Source organism: Ambystoma mexicanum, chromosome 12, assembly GCF_040938575.1.
Source record: "Ambystoma mexicanum isolate Mex_15411 chromosome 12, UKY_AmexF1_1, whole genome shotgun sequence".
Taxonomy (NCBI): Eukaryota; Metazoa; Chordata; class Amphibia; order Caudata; family Ambystomatidae; genus Ambystoma; species Ambystoma mexicanum.
Window position 1 is genome coordinate 1,008,153,439 of NC_090936.1, and position 24,319 is coordinate 1,008,177,757.

A 24,319-nucleotide genomic window follows, 5' to 3' on the forward strand; every position below is an offset into this window, starting at 1 on the left:
CTTTGGGTAGCCCCTATAAATTCCAAGGACCATGACCTGAGCAGCTGAGCCTTTGGGTAGTCCTTGTGAATTCCAAAGACCATGACCTGAACAGCTGAGTCTTTCAGTAGCCCCTATGAATTCCAAGGACCGTGACCTGAACAGGTGAGTCTTTCAGTAGCCCCTGTGAATTCCAAGGACCATGACCTGAGCAGCTGAGCCTTTGGGTAGCCCCTGGGAATTCCAAAGACCATGACCTGAGCAGCTGAGCCTTTGGGTAACCCCTGGGAATTCCAAGGACCATGACCTGAGCAGCTGAGCCTTTGGGGCTTCGCTTCATTTCAGCACGGTTCTCCCTCTGTAGAAAGCCACTGAGTCTTCATTATGTTTTGGCAAGAAGGTCACACCTCTCAACTCAAAGGCCTTGGGCAGGTGTCAAAAGCTGTGTAGTCATTTCACCCGTCGTAGATTTCAATGAGCTCTAAATCACCCATAGCAAAATCAGCTGATTCCCCACCCAGGCGGCTTACAGGGTTCAGGGGTAAGGATCTTTTTTCTCACTGTGCCTTTTAACCCTGCCTGGCCCAGTTGCAAGTGCTGGAGTCGATTACCCGCGCGTGCACACACACATGCATGCATGAACAGTGACAATATGACGTCACTACTCAACAGTAAAGGCCCACCCGCCACAATCGAGTAGCATAAGCCGCTCGCGAGCAGCATGCAGGCACATGCATCTGCATGGACTGCCACGCCAGAGTATAGCATGCTCCCACTGTCAGCTTGTGCGCTTAAGCTGACCGGACCAAGATGAGGCAGTCAAGCTGGAAGACCGAGATCCAATGTATGGGATCCATGGCTTTTCATCATGACTCTTTTTTTCGGTGGACCTTTTACACAGGTTTTAACAGCTTTTCCTTTTTAAAATTGTGTTTTTCTTTAAAATACAGATGACAGTCGCACGCCCCATCTCCACTTTGTCTTTACATTTCCAATTTTTTGTTTATTTTTATCTTTGTGATTTGGTTTTATTTCAACAAACCTTTCACATATAGAATGTAACAGATTACACAAGAAGGAAACTGATCATATACAACTTCCTATTTCCCTTATCTCTTTTTCTTCTGTTGTTTTTGGTTGCTCTGAAGTGTGCCGCATTCAGTATGCATAGTCAGCACTTCCACCAAAAGAAACTGCATTGATGTAAAGACAAAAAAGAGGAACAAGGGCACCTGGCTAAGCCCTGATATGCCCAGGTGGGCGTATACTTTAAAATAAACACAAAAATCAGGGTGAGAAATCACATACACATTTCTTGTTGTACTCCTACACAAAACAAGCAATATTTTCAAGTTTCATCAAGGTCAGTAGAATCTTTGGCCTTGTGTTTTTTAATGTTCATATATTTCTCAAATGTGAAAGGACAGCACCCAAAGACACTTTATTATTTACAATTTTGTATACAATACAAGTAGGTACAACCCAATCAATTGGACTGGATTTTGGGGAACAGACAACATGTTTTGCTTTTGTTGAACGACATGTTTAACTTTACAAATAAAATGTGAACATAGAACAGAGCAAATTCCGATGAACAAAGAACAAATATCAGTGTATAGAGCGGACTCGGTGTCCGAAATTTTCTCTGTTCTATGTTCACATTGTAGTTGTAAAGTTAAACATGTCGTTCAACAAAAGCAAAACATGTAGTCTGTTCACCAAAATCCAGTCCAATTGATTGGGTTGTACCTACTTGTATTCAGTACAACAAGAAATGTGTGTGTGATTTCTCACCCTGATTTTTGTGTTTATTTGATGTGAAGACGTACAGCTCCCAAGACTAATTAATTCAATCACAGAACCCAAGTAAGTGATAAGCATGTTTTCAACCCCTGACTCCATGTGGTTGGTGTTGCATCAGGCCACAGCTGGTAGCTAGGCGTCTAATTCTTTAGCTCGTTTTCCCCCTGTAGAGGAAAATAAATCGTATACGTACCTGGACACTGGGGGCAGCACTCTCCAGGCACCTTGAAGGGCTCCGCGCAGAGCAGGGGTGGGCACCTCCGGGAGAGGCACTGCACATTGCCGTTCTGAAATGAGACGGGTACACAGACAAGTAAGTGCCGGTTGGTTGTTGTGAGTATAAACGGTGGGGAGACAATGGAACAGAGTAAACCCCGCCCGTGAGTGCAGGAAACATGTAGAGAGCAGATGGTTAAGCTTGGGGGATGCAAAGTGGAGACCAATGGGGCTTAAAAGAAATCAGGAGAATCCCTGACAGGCCAGTGCTTGGAAGAGGTCACCAGACTGCAGAGGCTACAGATATGAAGCCAAGCACCAGGAAGTGAGAAATAGAAAACGCCTCCAGACAGGAAAACATAGAAACAAAGAAGCTCTGAAATCAGGAAACAGAAGAAACAAAAGGAAGACTGGACATTGCAGGAGAAGAGAAGCTACAGCAGTACGGGTGCTAAAGGGCACTGCAGATGGGAGGAGCAAGATGACTATACAAGACCCTCCTATTCAAGGAACGGCTCCTCCCTAACACTGAGGCCCACACCCGCCACTCCACACCTAACCTGAGACTGGGGGATCTGGTTAGATGCCCCCATTTCCTCCCCTGGTTGTTTGTAGATCCCTTGCTGCCAGATTGTTAGCTCTCCCTTTAACCCATTCTTAGCTCTGCAGTCCCTTGTATGCTTGCTTCACTCACTGTGTACTTTCCCCTATGACTTGTAAAGTGTTCCGTTGATTCCCAAAGCCAGGTCCACACTCAATACGTACCCTCAGAATAAAAATAATTGGAGAGTTAAGCACTCATTTCAGATGTCTGGGTGCCACTTGCAGTCACAGCTCTTAACACAGCTGCGTTTACTCCACCCCTCAACCTCCCGAGTTCAATGTATTGACTAACAATGAATTGGGAAATAATAACTTTGAAGTCAAAACCCGAAACTACGACTCTGCCAGGTGTCCTATTGATTTTAGTTCTGATTAGATACTTGACTTTTCCCCCATTAGTGCTAATCTATTGCATCATCATGGATGCAAATGGGGTTGATGTGCCCTTGAGACACCCTAAAACTCTGATTGTCAGGGCACCCAAAGTACCCACCTTATTATTGGGAGGAGGGGGGGACAGGTGCCTGATAAACATGCATTACAGTGCACTACACACAGGCCTGTTTTTACAAATGTTGAGGAATGCGTTTCAAATGCCTATTGCAGGGGCCTTTACTCACCATCCTTGAATGTTGGTAGGTAGGCAATGAAGCCTGTCCTTCATGACCCAAAGAAATGATAAGGGTGAACCTGTAGAAGGGTATTTCCTGACTGAAGTCTGTTTTCTGGGTCAGTTCAGAGTCTGCACGGATGAGACTATTGTCAAAGGGTGTCTGGAGCTTTGACCGGAAAGACATATCCAAACCCAAATTCTGGGAACTGATCTGCAAAGTTTGAATGTGGCAACCCCGCCCCCTGTCATTGGATGGCTGCCACAATGTTTGAATGGATGCATCCCTAGGATTGGAGGCTGAGTTTCCCCCTCAGCTGGACATTGTTAACACAGAGAGAGGGGGTCTGCACCACTGTCTTGCTCAACGTCGAGTCCATGAAGCGGGAACAGGATACATGGAATGAAGTCTGACTTTGTGGAAGGACTGCTTTTGTTCTGCTGGTGTCTGCTGGTACCAGAGCCTATGGACCCAGACAAGGACCTGGAGCTGCTGCCTTGTTCCCGCGCCTCGTGTGACCCGATGGAGCACTTGCTCTACTGCCTCCATGAACCTCAAGAGCCTGCAACGTGTGGTCCTGCATGGAAACCAAGAAGTTTGCCGGTACAGTAACAACGGTACTGGTAAGCTTGCAGTACCGTTCCTACCGTACCAGCAAACTACGAGTTCTGCTCAATGGTGCTTTTTCGCCCGCCTGGTCTGACTTGTCGGGAGGACCGGCACCCGCGAGCAGAGCATGTCGGATGCACCAGCACCATTCCTGCACCATTTTTTATCGGCGCCCGGGAATGGCCAATTACCGGGTCTGGAGGGGCCGTAATGACTCGGTAATTGCCCATTCCTGGGCACCGGGAAAAAAATTATACCGGCTGCAGCCATGCCTGTTATACCGGCAAGGCTACCACCGGTATTGTAATGAGACGCGGACCACACACACAACAGGTCTGGTAACCATAGCGACCAACAGATCTGGGGTTGCAAAGCAGTGAGTTTGAAAATTAGCTACAATCAGTTTACAACAAAACGTGGTACCTTGGAATAGCACATATGCTTGTTTTGCTTGCTGCTACCACTGCATGACTGTGGTTGCACCACCCCCATCCACAACCACTTTTCTCTATTGACTGTACCAGCCCCAAAGTTCCCAATCAGCAGCAGACTCTTTTCTATCAACCTCTCACCTTTCTACTGTGACCCTCCAGCTTCCAGCGTCATCTGAGGACCACCAACATCGTTGGAACCACCACCACCATCCTAAGAAACCTGGTCAGTTGCCCTCTAGTGAACAGAGACTTCCAGGGAGCGGGAGAGTGACTGAAATCATCAGAAAGGGCTAAAACATTCAGGATACGAGTTTCCCATAAGTCAACATTGGGACAAAAGCAGCAGAAGACCAGAATCCTGCACAACCAATCAGCTGCAAGCTTTACTTCCCAATAGAAATACAAGTAATGGCTAAGGAGAAAATGGGTTTTAGATCTTGTCAAGAGCCAACATGGTGGAAGTGTGGGTGCTCTCACCCTGGTTACGCTACCAGAGACTCCCCTAACACGTCAACAGAGACATGTAATCTGTGCGTATGTAAGGTTCTTATGTACTGGCAACAGTAGATAAAATGCACATAGAACAGTAACTTTGTGCCGACATTCCTTATTTCTCTAGTATGTCGGCCCCCCACATCCCTATGGAGATGCGCGCCTTGGCGGTTCAACCTCAGGAGCCCTAGATAGTCTGAGGGCACTTGGTCATTACTGTGAGCTTACTTAGATCTGGTTGGTGACCTTGGAGCTTGGACATTGGCCTCAGGATGTTTCTTTTTCGCATAAAACCTATTACAGGCCTTAGAAGTAGTAGTATTCAGGCATGCACCTCCATATGAAAGGCGATGTTGTTATTACATGTGTGAGAAGCGGAAAAGGTTACCATCTTTGCTTCAAGCAAACACCACAAGTCCCCACACATCAGTTGTTTGTTCTGACCTTCAGATCTGTTCAAACCATTAGATCAGGTTTAGTGCAAGACAGGAGCCAGGAGTATCAAGAACTCCTGGAAATCAAGAAAATCCATGGGTGCATAAATCCCAGGGACAGAAGGAGCAGTGGAATCCGAGGAGCTGAACAAGACAGAAAGTTACAGGGGACAGTAAGGTACGGGTACAGAAAGCTGCTACAAGCAGGAAACCGCTGGAGACACAAATTTGCAAGAGACAGGAAGTGGCATAAACAGGAAGCCACCACAGGCAGGACACCACAGAGAGGCAGATGCAAATCACAGCAACCAAGAAGCCATGCCAGCTTGAAACAATCGTAGATAAAGGGGGGAAAAGAGGGAGTACATCAAGAGAAGCAGGCATAGCACTAAACCGAGGGAGATATGAACAGGTAACTGTTGAAGACATCCAATGATGCAAAAAGGAAGACATTGAGAGAAAATTGAGGAGTATAGCAATGAAAGGCGAAGAGCACAAGACAAGAGAACTGACAGGCAGAAGGGAGAAACTAAAGAGACTCTGCGATACAAATGCATCAGGCCTGTGCATGGTGGAGATGTACAGAACAGTGAGTGCTGAAATCTTAAGTCCTGGCGTCTGCAGTATGGTATCGGCAATATTTGGTATCTGCTCTATCTCAAAACATCTGCTTGACAACGCGTTCCCTTAGATACTTACAATACAATGACACTGCTTGCACCGGTCGGTGGGATGCGGGAAATCAGCTCCGTTGGGGTACTCCTTCCCGGCAAAATTACATCCTATAATAGAGACAAGACAGCATTGGGAATCAGGTTGTGGTTGGCGGAGACTCATGTAATGAAACATGTGTGCTTAGGTCTTTTAAATTTTGCACATAACTAGCCTAGATGTCAGGAAAAATTTGCTAATTCAGAGAACTTCTAGACAAGATCGGGTGGTACAATGCTAACCTACTGCAGAGATCTGGATGTAATTTACAGTATGTAGGTTCAAATACCGGCATAACCAACTCAGTCTTTCATCCTTCCAATGACGACCAAATGAGTAATATTGAGTTGGGCCATAACAACTTTATATTTATGCACCAAAAAATCATTCAGAACACGTTTTGTGCTAGATCATGGTCAACCGTCATGACAGCATTGGTGGCCCTGTGCACCTCTAATCAAAGGCTCGCAGCTGTCCTGCGCAACTGATCAGTTCAGGTATGTACAAGTACAAAAACTGCTCCGGCATTATTACATTTCCTGAACATGCACACACTCATACCCGGTTCCAAGCCTACTTTTTCCCTTGCTGTGGCTCCTGCACACCCCTATTATTATCGTTACTATTATTATTACTATGGTATTTATTGAGCTTAGACCTGACTTCGAGAAGAAACAGAGCACTTTACAGAGGTATACAACAGTACAGATGCATAGCAGAGCACTTTTAAGAGGTAACAACAGATATACAAAGGGGAGTAGGATACAGAGGGGCACATAGGAGGGGTACAGCTGTACAGAGTAGAGGGGTGAGAGAAAGGGGTGCCATCTCGCAAGTCAGGTGGTGCGAGGGCCGACACGATGGCTTAGGTGTTGAGGACGAGAGACTCCTTGAAGAGGTGTGTCTTGAGTTCTTTTCTGAATTGTAGGAGCGTGGGGACGAGTCTGAAGATGATGGAGAGAAGGTTCCGTAGTCTTGGGGCATGGGCAGAGAATGCTTGTTTTCTAGTCTTCTTTTTGCAGTAGTGGATTTCAAGTCTGCACCTGTCCTGGGTTCTGGTGGTGTGCTGTCCACTGGAGATCCTGAGTTTCTCCACGAGGTAGCTGGGTGAATTGTGGGAGACTGCCTTATAGATGATGCAGAAGGACTTGAAGGGAATTGGTGTCTGCAGTGGGAGCCAGTGAAGGTCGATGAGGACCGGGGTGATGTGGTTGTATCTGCGTGGACCCTTTATGAGGTGTGCACCGGGTGTAGGACACTTCTCAGGGGCACAAGGGAGGATGATTGGGAGGTCTTCAAGGAGTGCATTGCACAGATCCAGGTGGCATAGGACCAGTGCTTGAACAGTGGATGTAAAGCTGTCCGGAGGGAGGAGGGCTTGACATTCTGCAGGAGGGAGAGCTGATACCAAGCTCTCTGAGTTTTCTTAGCTGTGTGTGTCCTGAAGGAGATGTGTTTGTCAATGTGAAACCCGAGGGACTTGGCGCAGTAGGTGAGCTTGGGTGTGAAGACCGCAAAGTTGATGGTTGATAGCCAGGTCTGTATGTCTGGGTGTACAGTGTTGTTGGTGAGGAGTAGGAATTTGGTCTTGGAGAAGTTGAGCTTAAAGTATGCACTGGACATCATAGACTGGATCAGCGAAAGGCAGGTTTTAAGCCTATGGATGTCCTTGATGGAGTCTATCTCGAGGTATAGCTGTGTATTGCCAGCATATTGGTGGATGAGGATGTTTTATGTGCCTAGGAGGGCTCCCAGAGTGACGCCACAGGTTACGGGTAGCATTGGCGATCTATAGGAGTCCATTTCAACAAACTGCTGGTGGTTGGCGAAATCGGACTTGTACCAGTGCAGGACAAGGTTGCGGATTCCCATGCGCTGATGTAGGGTGTCCGCAAGCACCTGGTGGTCTACTGTGTCGAAAGCGGCCAAGAGGTTGAGTAGAGCCAGGAGACAGGGGTGGCCATTGTCAAGGATGTTGAGGGTGTCATCGTCCACCTGTAATGGTTGCTGTCTCCGTGCTGCATCTGGGTCTGAACCTAGATTGGTAGGTTTGAAGGAGGTTGTTGGTGTCGATGTGCTGCTGCATTTGTGTGGCTACCGCTTTCTCAATGAGCTTACCTAGTAAGGGAAGATGTGTGATGGGGTGATAGTAACCTAGGTTGTCGGGAACAAGAGTGGGTTTCTTTAGTAGAGGGAAGATTTGTCCTGTCTTTAGGGTTGATAGGAAGGTGCCTTGAGTTAAGGAGCTGTTGGTGTTCTGCAGGTAGGGAAGGAGAGCTTCTATGTGGAGGGTCTTGAGGATGGATGCTGGGAGGATGTCATCTGTATATGATGTGGCTTTGAGGGTGGCAAGGGTTTCCACCAGGTCCTCAGTCTATTTATTAGGCTATGCATGTGTACCCAGGCCATGATCCTGGTGCTCCTGGGTCTCTTTTACTGTTGTCTTCTTTTTAAAGTGCTCAGATCCAGGATCCACAATCCCAGCAAGGACTCCAGGGAACATTAGTGTTCATCCTTTTGGCAGCTCGCAAATTCCCAGCCCTGGTTGCAGATCTTCTGATTGAAATATCCGAGCCAGCAGCTTACATGCAAAATATTCACAAGGTTTCTGATGAAAGTCAACTTACTCCTGGCATACAGGCTTTGATACTGTGCAGCAAAGTGGAATTTGTAAGTTCTAAGCATGGGCATGTGAAGGGTTAAACATAGTTTAATTTAGAGGAGCCATGGAAATGAAGGACACAGATATCACAGTGTTAAAAAAGTATGGAAAAGAAGTCGAGGACATTGTCTTGCTGGATAATGTGGAAATGTGTGGCACATGACCTCTTCCTTCGTCAGGCTCTTATGGATGATAAGGGCAATATCACAACACTGGGAAAGGTAGCAGACTGCAAATGGCTGTCAATGAAGGATAATGCCGTGGAGCACCTCTTTTCTGTTCACTCAGCCAGTGGTCAAAGTGAGCGGGAGCTATCGGGAGTGGAGTAACCCACACCCCTCTCATTTTTAAAAAACTTGTCAAGTTATCATCTCAGGTTAAATGCTTAGGGGTTGCAGTTGATAAAGGCCCAGGCCATTGCCACAGGATTTTCTTTTAACATTAGGCGGCTACATGGGATTGGCCCCTTCATGCCACTGGGCAAGTGCATAGTGATAATTGGAGCCTTAATGACTAGTCACTTGGAATACAGTAATGCACTCCTGTGGGATAATCCAGGGCCACAGACTATTCATTCCTTGAACTCTGTCAGATTAGAGGAGATAAAGTATTTTCAGTCTTGGGATCCAGGCTTTGTAATAAATTACCAAATTCTGTTCATGACCATACACATTTTTCTAGGGAAGGTTCAGATAGGTGTTAAATGTGGGTTCCAGCAGGGTTAACATCTGCAAGCAGAGGCAACTGATTTCACAAGGCCATATATAAATGTTCCAACTGACGGACCAACTACTGACAAACTGAGAGAAATTAGTGAAAAACAATACAGAGGAACTCTTTATTTTGCCTCTTCCACCCACTTTGCTGTCAAACTAGGCCCATCACCAACCCCTTGAAACGTGTGCTGCTCCCTCCTGCCTACCCCGTCCCCTGCAGTAGTCACAGTTCCACTCATTTTGTAAGCAGACCTCTACCACTGCACGCAGTGCAGAGTACAAAGCATTCTTCATCAGCAGTGAATTATTAATTTTAGATAAGGCCACTCTTCCTCATCTATAATACACTAAATAAAGGAGGGGTGTAGCAATGCATGATGGGACGGTGTAAGATTCTGCAGAATACAAATAAAGATGCACCACAAGCAGGACTGTCAAAGCTCAAAATGGAACAACAATGCTTAAAAATTAGCACCAGACATCGATATCACTTTTGCAGCCACATCTCGGTGCCAGCACCTTTGGAGAAGAGCTTTTGATTCTCTGATAGCACCGGAGGTAACGTGCACCCCTCTCCTTGAGGAAGCTTATCGGAAAACAAAGGTGCAATCCCCAGATTGTATATATACTCTACTTTGGATCTATATATGCCCTTGTGTCATTTGCATCAAAAGCCAGTTGGAGGCACGCAGGACTGCCTCAATATGGTCTCCAAGTTTGAATGTTTAATTGCCTCTGTCTGCGTCATTTTATGGCAACCTCACTCAGATATTCATTTTGAGAAGACTAGGGTGTTGTGAAGAGCAGTAATTAAACCTAAACACTGGTGCTGGCTGAAATGTCTAGATACGAACATGTTAGTGAGACCTAATACTTTATTTGGGATTCAGCACACTGAAAAGTTCTTGTGAGATTCAGCGGCAGGCCAAAATCTGCACCAAACGTGTGTGGTAGTTTGAGGAATGGTCTCAAGTTCGGCAGGCCAATTTGAACCTCTCAGTGAGATTGGGCTACTTAAAAGACCCAGCTCGCTTCCTGGATCTCTGTGGATTGTGCTAGGGTGTTGAAGGGAGAACTCAAGGCAATCCTAAGAGGTTTTAGGGCCCAGAGCACAGACGCAATTAACCCCCTCTCCTCCGCAACCCCTGGAAACCAAGAAATTAAGTGGTCCACAATCTCTGGTCACTCCCTGACCTCCCTGCCTTGCCACCCTCCAACATCATGGTGATCACAACCCAAAGTATGACAAGCCCCGGCAGCAATTACAATAAGAATGGGTACTCCTTTCAAGTAACCTTACCACCTTCATCCTTACTGGAATCAGAATAATAAACAAGTAGGATTTCAAAGGAGACAACATGAGTATGTGCGTTCTAGCAAGGTGCAGGACCCTTTTCCCATGGCAGCCATGAGGAAGGAATGCAGAGTGTAGTCTAGATGCAGGACACGTCTTAAGATGGTTTTAAAGAATCAACCCTGTGGCCAGATTCTGAGAGGTCATCCTATTCTGGTGAACAAGGAAAGACACTAAGGTCCAGCCAAACTCTGAGTGGCAAGGCTTAGACTTAGAAGAGTGTGAGTAGTGAGGGGTACCGTTAAGGCAGTGGTGCACAACTGATTTTGACAGAGGGCCGAAAGTACCTTACATGAGGGCTATAGTGGGCCGAAAAGTAAATGTGGGCGGGGCGGTAGGCGGGGCGTGGCAGGAGGCTTTTTAAACCCCCAATTTCTACCAAACACATGGAAAAAGAATGTTTTTGAGGGGTAACGATTTTTATTTGCATTTCAAACTTACATTTTGTATTACACATTTTCCATTGTTATAATTTATTTCTATTTAGTTATTGTATCTCGCATGTTTAGTTAACTTATATATATTTTATTGACCCTAGATTGGACATGCCGTTATTTTGGACTGCTACAGTTTGCTATTTGGGTTGCCCAAGAGGAGTATGGCCTTCATTGAGTCAGGTTTCCTCAAAAAGCCAAAGATGAACATCTCCCAACTGTGCCTGTTTTAGCTTTATTATTGGGTTCACTCTTGGAGTGCAACACTATGCCCCATGTCCCTCACCCCCAACCAAACACTATGCCCCTTGGCCCCCTCACCCCCAACCAAACATTATGCCCCATGGCTCCCTCACCCCAACCAAACATTTTGCCCCATGGCACCCTCACCCCCAACCAAACACTATGCCCCATGTCCCTCACCCCCAACCAAACACTATGCCCCATGGCCCCCTCACCCCCAACCAAACATTATGCCCCATGTCCCTCACCCCCAACCAAACACTATGCCCCATGGCCCCCTCAACATGCAAACATACAGACCCAAACCCCCACCCCCAACTCAGCACACACACAAACATGCACCCATACAGACCCGAACCCCCCACCCCCAACTCCAAACCCCCACCCCCCAAATCAGCACACACACACAAGCACCCAACCAGACCCGAACCCCCAACTCAGCACACTCTCAAACATGCAAACATACAGACCCAAACCCCCACCCCCCAACTCAGCACACACACAAACATGCACCCATACAGACCCGAACCCCCACCCCCCCAACTCCAAACCCTCACCCCCCAAATCAGCACACACACACACAAGCACCCAACCAGACCCGAACCCCCACCCCCCAACTCAGCACACTCTCAAACATGCAAACATACAGACCCAAACCCCCACCCCCCAACTCAGCACACACACAAACATGTACCCAGACAGACCCGACCCCCCACCCCAAATCAGCACACACACAGACCCGAACCCCCCACCCCCAACTCAGCACACACACAAACATGCACCCATATAGACACGACCCCACCCCCCAACTCAGCACACACACAAACATGCACCCATACAGACCGGAACTCCAAACCCCCACCCCCCAAATCAGCACACACACACACAAGCACCCAACCAGACCCGAACCCCCACCCCCCAACTCAGCACACTCTCAAACATGCAAACATACAGACCCAAACCCCCACCCCCCAACTCAGCACACACACAAACATGCACCCAGACAGACCCGACCCCCCACCCCAAATCAGCACACACACAGACCCGAACCCCCCACCCCCAACTCAGCACACACACAAACATGCACCCATACAGACCCGAACCCCCTAGCCCCCCCAACTCCAAACCCCCACCCCCCAAATCAGCACACACACAAGCACCCAACCAGACCCTAACCCCCACCCCCCAACTCAGCACACACACAAACATGCACCCATACAGACCCGACCCCCCCGCCCCCCCAACTCCAAACCCCCACCCCCCAAATCAGCACGCACACACAAACACCCAACCAGACCCGAACCCCCACCCCCCAACTCAGCACACTCTCAAACATGCAAACATACAGACCCAAAACCCCACCCCCCAACTCAGCACACACACAAACATGCACCCATACAGACACGACCCCCCACCCCAAATCAGCACACACACAAACATGCACCCATACAGACCCGAACCCCCCACCCCCCAACTCCAAACCCCCACCCCCCAAATCAGCACACACACACAAGCACCCAACCAGACCCGAACCCCCACCCCCCAACTCAGCACACTCTCAAACATGCAAACATACAGACCCAAACCCCCACCCCCACACACATCCAACACCCCCCCACCCCCGCATCTCAACATACACACAAAATACATTCAAATCCAAACATCCGACACACATCCAACACCCCCCCACCCCCACATCTCAACATACACACAAAATACATTCAGATCCAAACATCCGACACACATCCAACACCCCCCCACCCCAACATACACACAAAAAACATTAAAATCCAAACATCCGACACACATCCAACAGCTCCCCACCCCCGCATCTCAACATACACACAAAAAATATTACAATCCAAACATTCATTCAGATCCGACACCCCCCCACCCCCGCATCTCAACATACACACAAAATACATTCAAATCCAAACATCTGACACACATCCAACACCCCCCCACCCCAACATACACACAAAAAACATTAAAATCCAAACATCCGACACACATCCAACACCCCCCCACCCCCACATCTCAACATACACACAAAATACATTCAGATCCAAACATTCATACACATCTGACACCCCCCCACCCCCGCATCTCAACATATACACAAAAAATATTACAATCCAAACATTCATACAGATCCGACACCCCCCACCCCCGCATCTCAACATACACACAAAATACATTCAAATCCAAACATCTGACACACATCCAACACCCCCCCACCCCAACATACACACAAAAAACATTAAAATCCAAACATCCGACACACATCCAACACCCCCCCGCCCGCATCTCAACATACACACAAAATACATTCAAATCCAAACATCCGACACACATCCGACACCTCCCCTCCCCCGCATCTCAACATACACACAAAATACATTAAAATCCAAACATCCGACACACATCCGACACACATCCGACACACATCCGACCCTCCCTCGCAACATACACACACAAACAAAGCAAAACAGACCCGACACACAAACACAAACAGAGCACTTACCGGAGACGTGCTGGAAAGCAGGTAAGCTGGAAGTCGCTGGAATCGTACTACGGCTGGCGCGGTTCAAGGCTGAAATGCCTTCCGGCATCAAGCCTTATGGACCACGCCAGCCGTAGTGCTGGCCCTCCATTGGTGCAGCACACATGCATTACGTGGCTCGTAGGAGCGACGTGATGCGTGTGTGTGCTGAGCCAATGAGGGCCAGTGTTTTGTCAGGCCCGGAAGACAACAAAGACTTTCCTAATGGAGGGCGGCCGCGGGCCGCCCTCCATTAGGAAAGTCTTTGTGCCTCGCGGGCCGGACAAAAGAGCATGGCGGGCCGCAATTGGCCCTCGGGCCGTATGTTGTGCACCCATGCGTTAAGCACACTGATCACTCTTAATAATACAGGTGAGCCAAAATGTACAAAAAATACAATACATTTTTTATTCCTTAGGCAAACTCTTACCACTTAAAAACCACAGCTAAATGTCACACGAAACATACACTACCATTATATATACATTCACATTTAGTGTGCATTGATTACAAAGCACTAACACTTTACTTTTAAACACAGTTAACACCGTCTTAACAACTGTAGTGTAGCAAAGCAAGTGAATAAAGAAGTAGACAAGTAAGAACCAAATTAGGGAACTAATATTTATGGCAGAAAGTGTTAGGAAGATTTTTTATTTTTTTTGCAACTTTCCCTCCATAGTCCTATGAACCACCATTCCTTTTGCTCTGTTTTTGAACCTGCTCTGCCTTTTGCTCATTGGTACAGGGAAACGTCAGACTATCAGTACTGGGATCCTTGCTTTTTAACATTGCACACAGCACCTTACAGTGCAGTGCGATTGGGATACATTTGTATCACTCTCGCTTTTTATGCTTGTGATTTTTGGTTACTTTTATATGTGCCTAAAGACAAGCTAGTGGCAGTAGATACGATTTTACTATTTTTGTATTATTTTTATTGTGCACCTTAGCATTTACCACATATGGCTACTAAACGTGCTAGTGCCCTAAAACGGCTGTGCCACGAGATTTCCGCTTGCTTCTTCAGACATATTGTTGATTGGCCTTCTATCTGCATTGCCAGGAAATCCATGCACTTGCCCGGGAAAGCTGCTGCTTTCACGGGCTAGTGATGCTTTTGTGTGTGCGGCCCAGGGTGGGCCTGTCTGGTCCCACTCCACATCCTTGGTGCCAGAAAGTCTAGGTGTGGGTCAAATGTAAAACCTGTACTTGTCCCTGATTGGACAACTACTGCCTGTTTGAATGGTGCAGATTGTTATTATTGGTGGGATTGGACTTGCTTCCAGCTTGGTTTTTTTTAAAAGAGGAGGACATCTGCAGCCATTTCTTCCTCTCATTGTTGGAGCCAAGAATCCCTCAAAGAAGGACAGCCAGCTGAAGATCGAAAAAAAAGATTCCTGAAGAGGCCCAGCAAATCTTCCTGTGTCCGGCCCACTTAAGCCCTGAGCGGTGCTTCAGTCCTTGGACTAGAAGGACCAACTAGTCTCAACGCCTTCTCAAGGATCTTCCCTTTTGAGACTTCAGAAGTGTCCCTACACTGCCCAGTGGATTGACCAGCTCTCTCTTGGGCTACCTCGCCAGAAGCGTTGCCGTGCCACATTCGAGTCCAGAATTTCGGTGGTCGACAGCTTGCACAACTCAACATCTCCTGGAATTTCAGCATCCTAGCATTATAGGATTTGCAGTTTCTCTGGCCTGTTGTCACCTGTGAGGGGAGACTGCCACTGAAACTTGCCTTTCCCCATCCTGTGAAGTGTCTTGAGGAGGTCGTCATCAGTGATTCTTGCATTTTGTCATAGCCAGAGGTTGCATCTTGCAGTTGCAACTGACCAGAAGAATCCTTGAATCTGCAACTCATGTGCTCCACTCACCGGAAACTATGGTGGAAGATCGAGACCCCAGTGACCTCCAGATAATCCACAATGACATCTGTGAAAATCAGAGTCAGGGGGTAAGTAAACACAATCCTCCACTGTCATCTATAGGATAACATTGAAAATAGGTCCCTTTGTCTCCTGCATTGCATTCCACACACCTTTTGGTCGTCAAACCTTGGTAGAGTAACCTGAAAAATAAGAACACACATACTTACCTTCGGTAGGAATTGTTGAGTAACTTTTGAACTATCACCAACACAAGTCAATTACAATTTACCTTCAGTGACTACACTCGGGAGAAACATTGTGGCTCTTGTGACATTTGGGCACAAGGCACCATTCTTCTTAGAGTTGGACTGCTTAAGTTAGGGTAGTTAACCGGTGACCTGGTTCCATCATTCATTGCATTTTTCTTACTTACCCGCTGTGCTGAATAAGTTATTTAAATGCATATCTGAAATGTGGTCAATGTGCATATTTATATTATAGAGTATTGTGCGATGATGATACATGTCAGATACATTTTTCCAGTGTGTCCAGCAGGCCTACAATAAATAATTGTATATTGTATACTTAATGTCTAAAGGGAATTATTGTGTGCCATACGGTGTGGAAAAAACAAAACCAATACTGTATTAATTGAAATGGCGACTTTTTATTAAGCACACATATAGTACGTCACTGCAATATATGTCTTGCAGTTATGCATATAGTAAATCACTGTAATGAATATCTTACAGTTTGTCTATATGTTTTTTGTTTGTGTCCTCGCTTTGTTTGTGTCCTTTTCTCCTTGCTTTGTTAGAGTCCTCTTTCTCTTACTTTGTTTGTGTCCTCATTTTGTTTGTGTCCTCTTGTGTCCTCCCTCATTTTGTTTGTGTCCTCTTGTGTCCTCGACACGTGTTTCCCCGTCTACTGTTCTGATGGTTCTTCAGGAGGATCTTTGTGTTTACTTGCTCTGCAAGTTACTTATTTCTGATTTGTTTTGATGCTTTCTTGCTTTGGATTATTCCTTTATCAATTAATTTGTTATTTGTTCCTGTATGGGTGGTTTGTTAATTAGATACACTTGTGTTTGATTTGCTGATGATAGTCAGTTGGAAATCACTGCGATGACTGTTCTATTTTGTCTGTGTAAATAGTTGCCTTATTGCTTTTGCGAAATTTCAAATGTTTTGTTCCTCTTTAGTATGTTCCTCCGTTTGGGTCCAATTTATTTCGGATATACCTTGCCGTAGTTTCACTGTGGCCGCCGTGATTCCCCGATGTGCGATGGTCCGCCTTCGTTTTTCCTTTGCTGTTTTTTTTCATACGGTGTGGGCTCATCAGGGACATCTGAACCCACTCACACACACTCCCCTGAGAATATGCCTTGACTGCTTTCCATTGCTATTTTTATTGAGTTTCACTAACCTCTACGTTTCTATGTTCCCTATAACTAGCGTGGCATCCTAAAATCTGTCCACCAGGCTAGATTCTAGAAGTTCATATCAACAGAAAGGATTTAGAAACACTGTATACAGCCTTATACAAATAAGCCATTAAACATTAAAAGTCATTTCCTAGCTAGAGAAGACGAGGCCTAGTGCCCTTAGAGTGACAAGTTCGACTACAGTTCTTTTCAGGAGGCTAGGAGACTTAAAAGGATCCAGAACAAGTGTGGCAAAGCCAACAGGCAGTTGTAAGTCTGTCAAAGTTGAAGAACAATGAAAGTAAAGTTCTTGGGAGAGCCTCTCCTAATCCAACCACTTTAGGGGAAGCCCAGGGAAGGATCCTCAACCAGAACTCCACTGATGACGGTACAGCAAGGGAGAGGTGGGACAAGGACTTTATTCCTGTTGAAAAACACTATGGAGGTCGGGGTAGTAATAGGTACTCATCCCCTGTATATCATTTCACTCAGGGACCACTTTGGCAGCACATGAAATCGCTGGGCCCCTGTGCTCTGTGCCTTGTATGCTTTGAAGGAGGTCGAGGAATCTCTGGTGTAGAGGTCACTTTCGGCATCAGATTTAGTCTCAGGCGAGACAGTTCCTGAGACCGGACAGGTGGATGACCCTGGAACGATGAAGAAAGGACTAAAACATTGTTGATGACTTTGGAAAGGCCCTCAAGATATGATGCAAGCAGATATCAGCAATGGTACTTCAAAGAAATCGCAGAAGTCGACTCTTGTAGCAGAAACAAAGAAGAAGATCCTGTAAGGACCCCTCATCATGCTGGAGAGCTGCAAATACAGGGTGAGGCCTCTTGTTTCATAAGTCGAGAATCTGCAGAGCCCCAAGTCTGTACTGGGATGGCGACTGATGCAATCTGATAGCCCATGAGGAAGCTGGTCAGCCCATAGAATAGTTCTGGTATTCCAAGGGCAGAATCATCAAGCATGGGTCGAGGCAGCTTGTTCCCACTGATCTATGATCTGATGAGGAAGGCCTTCTGCAGATCATCAAAAGAGCAGGGCATTGCCGAGATGGTTAAAGAAGAGAATGCGAGTTGGCTGTAATGATGAGTTCCATGTCTTCAATGTGATGCTCCTCTTTGTAGGTGTCTTAGCTGCAATGGCTATCTGTTGAATATCTGCACAAGTTTGCCTTTTATCCAGGATTTGAGGTGGAGTTGCCTTCAAGCCCGCCAATGTTAAGGATCTGCACCATTCAAACTGACAGGGGTTACCCAATCATGGACGGCCTCCGGCCATCACATCTTTAGAGCAACAGATACACTTTGGCATGGATGTGTGCTGGGACTGGACAGCCCCAGACCCCACATGTGGCTACATGCACCCATCACTGCTTTGCCTGGGAAAGGGCTTACCATATATTGCAAATATATATCACAAATCTGTCCCTAAGAAGGCAGGTCCAAGGCCAAAATACAAGATGGCCAAAGACAGGTGAACAACTTGTTGCATGGACATTTTAAAGTATATGGTACTCTAAAAGGCATTAAGTGAATTAAATGAAAACAAAGCAGGAGAGAATTAAAAGAAACCTGGTAGAAAAATATCTGCTGTCACCAGCCAGTCTTGGTCACATCATGCAAAAACCACAAAGTTATAGAGACACAAAGTATCCATAGCACACCTCACATTAAGGTGAAGAGTGCAAGACAAAATAAAACAGAGATTTTTCACAAGTGTGAACATAGTTTTCCTGCACTGATAGCCATAGGGACTGATCACTGCCCCTGAAACAGATGACCTTAGCAAGGCAAGTGAATTAAAAGGGCTTACTTTGCCTCCAAAACTCAGGACAGGTACAAAACAAGAGAAAAGAGTTAGGTTGGGGGTATGTGGAGTGGGAAGTCCCGTAGATGTTTATGGAGGGAAATATGCGAATGGATTTCTAAATTCTGCCTGGTGGTCAAAGTTTCAGAGGTGTGAATGCATCATGAAGTAAGACACTGACAACAGACTTAAAGTTCAAAATAAGATAATTTATTAAATGAAATGTCAGGATGGTAGAAGGCCTAACTTACCCTATGCTTAGGTGGGATTTCCCTACCTGAACAAAACTAAGGACAGTCTGAGTCAAAGTGTCCAACTGAAAGGTCTGTCTGTGTCCAAAACCTACCCTTGCCCTCACAACTATAACTAAGCAATGTGTAGGGATGTCAATAGTAAATGAAATAGTGTTCAACATAAAGTTCTGAGCTTGGTCCATCTCTAAGCTTCTTCTTCAGCTTCCCTTCCCCAAGTTCAAGCAAGTTCACAAAGTCTTAAGATTACCTTTTCCAAGATCAATGTAATTCAGTTCCATACAATGCTTAGTGCTTCCTTCCCCAAGTCTCAAGCAACACGGTTCAAAGGCAAAGAGGTCTTGAGGCACAGTCCTCAAGACAGCACTTGTAGTCTATCAAGTCTCAGGCTTCCCTTCCCCGAGACTTCAACGTAGCATCCTCTGGATAGCCTCACCAGTCTGGTTATAGTGCTTGTCTTTGGTTTCTTTTTCAATGTCTTTTAGTTTTTCTTATTTAGGGCTCACTGGTCTAGGCGCAGTTGTCAGACCACCCGGTCCACCCATCACAGGTCGTGCAACCAGGAATCCCCACGCTCTCCAGGTCACACAAGTTAATCTGCACTTGTTCCTGTGTACAGATTTACATTCATTTGCCAAGTCTCAGACTGTTGACTTTAGGGGCAGCTTCACACTTTCCTGGATTCTCCCAGTTAACCTCTTAGCTTTGACCCCACGTGTCACACTTCTCTTGCCAGTCGTGGCCCTTATGAAGTTCATTTTCTGGTGGTTTGGCTCATGTCCCACCTTTTGTTACACTTCTTCACACTTCCACTATTCTCTGCATAATGCTTTTCCAATGGGCACTTTCCTCTTGGCTTCTGTTCAGCATTAGCTTTGCCCATAAAACATAAAGTTCTGTATTCAATATTCCTTCTTTGGCTTACTGTCCAATTTTCATTCAGTTTGGTATTCATTATATATATGTTTCAGCATTGTTTCAAGTTTTGCACTTAATCCGGTATTCAGTACATGTATTTCATCAATGTTTCAGGTTTGCACCCAGTTTGGTATTCAATATATGTATTTCATTAATGTTTCAAGTTTCGCCCCACTCAGTGTTCAATAAGTCTTAACCGGCATTGCATTACTCATATGCAGTGCTCTAGAGGCGCTCTGGCTCAGAGTGACTCCACTGACACTCACTGGTCTATAGCTTCCTCTTTGGCAGCTTCGGCTGCCTTCTTCTTGCTTCATCAGTCGATGGACCAGCCCCTGCGAGCCCAGCTCGCACTTCTGGTGCTCTGCAGCACCCGCCGATGTCTCAGTCTTCTCCACACGGATGCAGACAGTGTCCTTTCTTCCTGCTTGCTCGCAGATGCTGCTACGCGAAGTCCAGCATGAAGGCTCCCATTCTTGTGGCAATGCTATGGTCCACCTGGCCTAGGGGCACCACAATGTTCCTGGGCTTCAGCCGGCGCCCTGGCTTCCTGTGAGGTCCCACCACTACTTCCTCCTCACGGCACTGGTCCCCTGCTGCCAGATTCCACACAGGCCTCCCTGTCTCTCTCCATGTTGGTACACTGGCCTCTCTTCATACACCTGTAACCTGTCAACAGGTTGCAGGTGTGGATTCACCATCAGATTTCCCTGACCATAGTTAAAAGGGAAATGCCTGACCCTCACAGTTCTTGGCATGCATCTTCCTCGTCCCAGTAACACAGTGGTGGAAAGGTGCAGTATTCATTACTCTTAGTCTCCTCTTCTTCGTCCCAGTACTTGCTTCGTCCCAGTCAAATGTGGGGAAATGAGGGTAGCTGTTCTACAGTAGCCCATAAAGGTCAGAGAGGGGTAAGTTGTTCCTCAACAGGGAAAGGGGGTACCATGCATCACCATACGGCACCCCAATCCCAATCCCCAAGGACCCTCCACCCAGTTGATTCTCCCCCGCTTCTCCACCCCAAGCTTCAGGATCCAAAAGCGATTGCCTTTCCCTGGCCATGCAAGAAGGGGATCCAGGGGGAGCAGGAGTGAGAATACCCCTAGGTTTATCACAGAGGCCACCCTTGTTATAGTGAAGAGCTGAGTGGGTTCAGGGATCCAAAATGAGTCCACACAGTGAAACACCAAGGATTACACAGACAGTCAGTTTTAAAAAATAACACATGTATTATAGGCCCAGAAAACACATGAACAATGACTAATATCAAGTTATATTATCACACAATACTAAACACTATAAAACATGTATATAGTCACTGTAGTTGGTGAAAAATAAAACAATCCCACCTCTTCTTATCCCAAAGTCAGGTGAGTGATCAGACTCAGCCCTCCAATAGCAAGATCTGTCCCACACATGCACACCAGCAGTGGTCCAATCAGGGACCACTCTGGGTTCATTCCGGCATGCACACAAGGCCCTGAGGCACCAGGATGTGGATTGGGACCACACAGTCCCAGCCCACTTCCTGGAACCCCACACACATAATATGCATTAGCCGCATAAAGCAATCCTTTCCCGGTTAAGTGCATGACCGTAAAAGGATGTTCCTGATCTGGCAGGGCAGGAAGAAGGCCAAAGGAAAAGATGGCCATGGAACAAACAAAAAACCTGTGGCACAGCCATTTTGGACACTTCCCACTGTTAGTAGCCAAACGCGGTAGACGTCACTGTAAAGAGCAAGGTCAGTGTGAAAAATAAAAGCAAAATATTTGGGGGCATGGGGCATTGAATATGGACGGAAAGATGCTAAAAAGAGAAAACCTTCCCAACAGGAAAGCAGTGACAAGTTAATCTTTCCTAACAATTCCTAATAAACATCCATACATGGAGGTTGGAGATACTCTTGAGGGGTGGGTGTGACACTGGTGTAGTGAGGCTAGTGACTCTTCTCTCGTTTTATCTCAGAGTTAATTATCACCAACACATGAACCAATGTGCAACAACCAAAGACAGTAATGTAGAGAGACAGATATACACATCATCTCTACTGCCCGCCCCATCACCTCCATCATATTGGAAGGACAAGAAGGTACAGTGTGTGACACTAGGTATCATCCCAATAACGCATGCACTTGGACAACCTAATTGAATGTACCCTCGCACTGAGAAGGTTGAAGAAGGTCTGCATATGCCTTTGAACATAGATGAGCTATAAGTGAAACCAGACGAGAGTAAAATGAAGTCATAATGAGAAAAAAACAAACATTGAACTGATATGTGAATACTTAAAGAGCAAAGATGAGAACTGAAGTAACAAATGTAAATGTGTGTGCAAGTACAAAGAAATCATATATACTGAAAAGATAAGTAAGAAGAGATGCAGTAGATGTACAAACGCAAAAATATGCAGAAATGCAAGGTAGAATAAGACACATAGAAGCTTGCTGCAGTAGAAATAATAACATGGACAAAGCGGCCATGATGAAAAGATGGACGTCGGTTTCGTATAATAGTAAGCTTAGAAATCTAAGGAGAGAGACCAGGGTTGAAGAGCCGACAGGCACTTGAAAAACAGATTTGCAGAGAGAACAAAGAATGTTTGGCCTGGGATCAAGGATGCCACATCAAGAGGTATCTGCAAGGCACAAAGAGAGTCAGAGGGGATAAGCTACATAGGCACAACATATTTCTCTTAAAGTACACAAAGAACATTGATAAGTGCCAAGTATTGAACAATCAACGATGCAGAAAGTATATGTAAAACAGAGCAACCAAGTCTTCAGAGAATGAGAGGAGAAATAGCACCCAGCATAATTGAATTAAATGGCACTAAATAAAAGGTAAAAATGAACAAAATCGTGGTCTCCTTACATGTGGTGCAAGGCTTGAAAACAAGGCCTATTCATTAGGCTCCAAAAGTTCCAAGGAAGAGAATAGTCAGCAAGGTCAACTACAAAGAAGAAGCCTTGGCTTGGGGCTTAACTGATGAGAGATGGTGGGCTAATTGGACAGGTAAGTGGTAGTCTGATGTTGTTCCCAGCAGCTGGGTTTTGTTTTGCTTACGTGCTGCAAATGGACCGAAGGCCCAAGGGTGGTAGAGAATGCCAACAAATCATGAGGGCCCATGTAGCAATCGATGATACATTGTGGCAGAAGCCAATCTGCTGCTGTCATTCTATCATTAATCTGTATTATACGTAGTCAAAGTAGATTAAGGCATGCCTACCAGATGGGGGCAGTCAATGTGATATTAACACCTACACAAAATATAAGTATATTTGTTCCCTTATCCGATCCCTCTGCCCGATAGGTTTTTACTATTTGCCATGTAGGATGACATCTATCTGACGTAAATCGAGGTATAAAGCCTTTGCTTAATCCAAATGTATTCCGAGAGTGTGTGAGCATCAATTTGTTCACCAGGTTGCCCTACTTTATTGAGCTGATAATAAAGTAGTACTTTACCATATTCTTTGAGTCTGTCCGGTTATTTGGGTCTGAGATTGTTTATTGGTAATTCCATCTAGCACGTGGAAGGCTCCAAGTGCGACTGGACACTATGGGAAACCACATGCCAGAGGCTTAGGTGTGCCCCAGCTTTGCAACCTCTACATGTAAAAGGAGGCCACCAAAGAAAATTCAAAACAATCTAATAGAGTATGGTCATTTAAGGGAACCACAAAGTGTATGTGTTTTGGGATAACTAGATAATTTCCAAGTACTCCTGATTTGGGCTCATCGGCCCAAAGTACACCTGATGCATACAGTGATTGGGAGTACAACAGTAGAATATGGCAATGACAGGACTAGAAAGAGCTTCACTCACCATTGCAGTTGTTCTGGCAGCAAGTACCAGGTAGGGGGTAGGAGCAGAGGGCACCAAGGCACTTCCGAGCTTCACAAGTAACCCGCCCGTTGGTGCAACGGCACTCCTGGCATGGGTTCAAGGGGTTGGCAAACTGCTCTCCATCCAGGAAGATACGCTGTTCAAAGGTGCAGTCTTTCCCATGAAAATGGAGGAAAAGGAGATATTGTTAGAGATTACTGGGGTAGAAGATAGGGTACAATGGCAACCTCTTACTGTTCCTTCACTCGCATGTTGAGAAAACAAATGACAATCTCAATTGTAATTACACACAATCTGCAGTTTCTCAGTCCTATTACGCATGTGTTTGGACATGTTTGACACTTTTCCGCA

At 46.1% G+C, this 24,319-nt stretch overlaps 1 protein-coding gene across 1 annotated transcript in view; it reads right to left on the minus strand.

Annotated features, from left to right (window-relative positions):
• The window catches only part of KCP (kielin cysteine rich BMP regulator), an 823,409-nt gene that overhangs the window by 218,356 nt on the left and 580,734 nt on the right, over positions 1–24,319 (minus strand). Inside the window, exons 31-33 of the mRNA XM_069629543.1 lie at positions 23,948–24,121; positions 5,881–5,963; positions 1,976–2,069 (exon numbers count right to left, since the gene is read on the minus strand). Of these exons, the coding sequence (XP_069485644.1) occupies positions 1,976–2,069; positions 5,881–5,963; positions 23,948–24,121 (351 nt within the window). The remainder of the gene's footprint in view (positions 1–1,975; positions 2,070–5,880; positions 5,964–23,947; positions 24,122–24,319) is intronic.